Source organism: Dipodomys ordii, unplaced genomic scaffold (assembly GCF_000151885.1).
Source record: "Dipodomys ordii isolate 6190 unplaced genomic scaffold, Dord_2.0 Scaffold26, whole genome shotgun sequence".
Taxonomy (NCBI): domain Eukaryota; kingdom Metazoa; phylum Chordata; class Mammalia; order Rodentia; family Heteromyidae; genus Dipodomys; species Dipodomys ordii.
In genome coordinates, this window is record NW_012267242.1 from 14272333 (window position 1) to 14276619 (window position 4287).

Below are 4287 nucleotides of genomic sequence, written 5' to 3' on the forward strand. Positions count from 1 at the left end.
CCAGAAGTGGCACTGTGGCTCAAGTGGTACAGTGCTAGCCTTGAGCTGAAGAGCTGAGGGACAGTGCCCAGGCCCAGAGTTCAGGCCCCACGACTGGACCAAAAAAAAAAAATTGTAATATGTGTTTATTAATAAATAGCAGGGAGAAGGTGGCTCAAGCTTATAATCTTAGCTTCTGAAGAGACTGAGATCTGAGGATCCCAGTTCAAAGCCAGCCAGGACAGGAAAAGTCTCTGAGACTCTTACCTCCAATTAATCAGCAAAAGCTGGAAGTAGAACAGTGAAACAAGTAGTAAGGAGCCTAGGCCCTGAGCTCAAACCCTGGTACTGGCACAAAGATAAAAAATAAATTGCTGAGGCCATTAAATATCAGTGTTCAGGCCTAGTTTATAATTGATTCTAATTTAACTAGGGTAGACTCCAAGCATCCCTCTTCTTCCCAATGGTTCTAATAGTATGGCCTAGGTTGAAAGTGTTTAGCAGAATGCAAGGGTCCAGAGTTTCTCATTCAGTTTATCAGTAGTAGGAGTTGGGGATTTGAATTTCTACCATGTTTCCTAGTTACTGATGCTGTTAGTCTGGGATTCTGAGAACCTGTTTTAAGGGAACTAGTGTCACAAAAAAAAAGCATATGACCCACAAAGTGGAAGTAATATTATGACGCCATGCTAAGGTGCATTAGATCAATTTATGAGAAATTCCAGTTACAAAATGGTTGCAGTATCAAGGTTATTACCCTTTTCCTCTATCTTCAAGGGTGAATATGCAAAACAGGAAGAGGTTACTATTGTAATAAAACAGCTGACTGGGTGCCAGTGGCTCATGCCTGTAAACCCTCAGGGGGCTGAGATCTGAGGATCGTGGTTCAAAGCCGGACCATGCAGAATGTCTGTGAGACTCTTATCTCCAATTAACCAACAGAAAACTGGAAGTAGCACTGTGGCTCAAGTGGTAGAGCACTAGCCTTGAGCTGAAGATTTGAGGGACTGTGTCCAGGCCCAGAGTTCAAGTCCCACAGCTGACAAAAACAAAAAACAGCTCTGGGGCTGGCCAGGAATGTGTATCAATGGGAGATGAACCTGGTTTCAATCCTTAATCTCTCCCCCCCCCAAAAAAAAGAAAAAAAAAACAATTACAAAAGATTTATAAGATCTAGGTCAGAAGCTTTTTGAACTTTGTTTTTTCTCACATTTTTGTGGTGTGCATATCAGCGGGATGCAGCCCGAGCCCATGACCCTCTTCTTAAATTCATACCCCCTCAAACTTCCCTCTATACCTCTCACTCTCATCAGCAGCTTTTTCTGCTTCTTCCAGCTTTTGCAGGGCAGTGGCTAAGCGCTCCTGAGCTCGGTCCAGCTCCTCTTCAACCAGCTGGATCCTGCGGTTCAAGGAGGCCACCTCAGCCTCAGCCTAGGTTTGAATGAAAGAATGGAAAAGAGATGCAGAAAAATGGTGAAAAGAACTGGCAACTAACATAAAGACTAGAGTTTACTAGAGTGAAGAGGTTGGAGTCTAGCAAGGTAAAAGCTGTCTTGAGTCAGATACTAGAAGTTATATATATCTACATATGTATTATCCCTTCCCCATCAATAAACTCCATGTTCCACATGGAGTGTTTTTGTCTTATTTTCTTTTTGTTGGTTGTGGGGCTTGAACTTGACTTGGGCGCTGTCTCTTAGCTCTTCAGCTCAATGCTAGTGCTCTACCATTATAGCCACAGTGCCACTCCTGGTTTTCTGGTAGTTTATTGGAGATAAGAATCTCACGGACTTTTCCTGCACAGGATGGCTTTGAACCTCAATCCTCAGATCTCAGCCTCTTAGCTAGGATTACAGGAGTGAGCCACTAGCACTCAGCTTTGCTTATTTGTTTTCTACTTTATAAAATACACCCAGGCTGGGGAACCCGTGGCACACACCTATAATCCTAGCTACTCAGGAGGCTGAGATCTGAGGATTGCAGTACAAAGCCAGCCTGGGCAGGAACGTAAGTGAGACTCTTATCTCCAATTAACCACAAGAAAACTGGAAGTGGCACTGTGGCAAGTAGAGCACTTGCCTTGAGCTGAAGCACTGAGGACAGTGCCCAGGCCCAGAGTTCAAGCCCCACAACCAACAAAGACCAAACCAGGCCTGAACTTGGCCTGGGTGAGGTCCCTCAGCTCTTCAGCTCAAGGCGAGCACTCTACCACTTGAGCCACAGCACCACTTCCGGCTTTTTCTGCTTATGTGATGCTGAGGAATCAAACCCAGAGCCTCGTGCATACAAGGCAAACACTCTACCACTGAGCCATCTTCCCAGTCCCACAAGGTTTCTTTCAAGAGGGAATCTTGTATATTCTACTAACTTGCTGCTTAACTGAAGTTGTTAATCATCCAATAACTTTTATCCTAAAATATATGGGGGGGGGGCAGGGAAATAGACTAGTTAAAGGAATTATCTTCCATAACAGACTTTCAGACTGAACAATATTCTTAATCTCTTCAAATGTGTTCCTTACCTATTTTGTGTTTCTCTACCTTCTTTAGACAAGTTGTTTCTAGCTAACATTAACCGTTTTGATGGAATTACCAAACAATCAACCAAAAAAACAACAGTAAAGAATGTTTCCGTAATTCCTACCATTATTTATCCAAATTTCTCAATTGTTTCTTTTATTCCTCTGGTTGCCTCTTTAGAATTACCCTTCAATACAACTTAGGAAAATCTTTTCCCTGGGCTCTATCCATAACAAAATTCAATCTCAAGCCCAAGTAAATCCATGGCTGGTCAGTGGAATGAGAACCCAGAAAAGGAGATAGCTTGCATTGTGCATATATTTTAATTGTAGAATCCTTCTACTAGGAATAATGGCATACCCCTGTAATTCCACCACTCTGGAGGCTGAGGCAGCATTACAAAATTCACCCGGGGACATAGCAAGACACTGCCTTACTTCTTTTTTTTTTTGGTTGGTCGTGGGGCCTGAACTCTGGGCCTGGGTGCTGTCCCTCAGCTCTTCAGCTCAAGGCTAGCACTCTTACCACTTGAGCCACAGCGCCACTTTTGGTTTTTTTCTGTTTATGTGGTGCTGAGGAATCAAACCCAGGGCCTCATGCGTGCAAGGCAAGCAACTCTAACCACTGAGCCACCTTCTCAGCCCCGTCTTACTTCTTAATTAAAAAAAAAAATCCTTCCTATGACTGCCTTAATGATACAAGAATTTAATCAGCCTTGCAAACTATCCAGCTCAGATGCTTATCTAAGTGCCTGGTAAACATGATCTCTTCTCTACAGTCCAGATTGTGCCTGAATTCTATTACCCTGATTTCCTCTGAGCAGATAGGTGGTGGCAGCTATAGAAATCTGGGCCACCAGCCCTATGGGGAGAAATATAGCCCAAAAGACTCTCGTTTCCAATCCTGATTGGAACAAAAATTTCCACATACAAACATAGGAGGTTAAGGGCTTAGGAAGGGAAACTACAATCTAACTACCAGGCTACCGGAAAAGAAAATTGAGGAGTCTATATAAGATGAAATTACTAAGAGACCATTTGTAGCTCTATTCAAAACACCACAAAGACAAGTACTCTTTAGTTCTGTCTCTTCTAGGAAAACAGATGTCCCCTAGGACAACAAAGATTTCCCCTCACAAATCCAACAAGGCCAACTAACCAAGAGCAAGTTAGATTATCAGGTAGAAACTATAAAACACTGGCAGTAGAATATAACAATTACCTGCTTTCAGAAACCAAAGTGAAAATTTGAAAAACAACTAGATTTGAAAGAAGCTCACAAGTCATCATCCAGCTCAGTAGTTATCCAAAATGGAGAAGTCAAGCTATGGGAGCAGGGTATAGTTTCCATGACAACTAGCTGGCTCCAGCACTTTCTCCCACAAATCAACATTTACAATAGAATTCTTAGGAAGGCTGAACAGGGAGGATGAGAAAACATATCTTGGTGTCCTGAAAAGATCATAAGCATATGAACAGGCCTATAGCAAAGTAGAGCCCAAGGTGAGAGTTCCTATAAAAGTTTCAGAAAGCTGGGAGGGGTAAGAATAGAGGGCCACAACATTTTTTTTTTTGGTCTCCCCCCCACTGCTGACTTGTTCTCTTTACAAAGAAATAAAAACCTGCAGAGAGGGCTGGGAAGGTAGCTCAGTGGTAGAGTGCTTGCCTTGCATGCCTGAATCCCTGGGTTCAATTCCCCAGCACCACATAAGCAAAAAGAAAAAAAGCCGGAAGTGGCGCTGTGGCTCAAGTGGTAGAGCGCTAGCCTTGAGCCGAAGAGCTGAGGGACA

At 43.2% G+C, this 4287-nt stretch overlaps 1 protein-coding gene across 1 annotated transcript in view; it reads right to left on the reverse strand.

Moving 5' to 3' along the window:
- Positions 1–4287, reverse strand: part of LOC105984756 (tropomyosin alpha-3 chain-like) — a 34610-nt gene that overhangs the window by 15538 nt on the left and 14785 nt on the right. The window contains exon 3 of the mRNA XM_013015028.1: positions 1255–1410. Coding sequence (XP_012870482.1) covers positions 1255–1410 — 156 coding nt within the window. The remainder of the gene's footprint in view (positions 1–1254; positions 1411–4287) is intronic.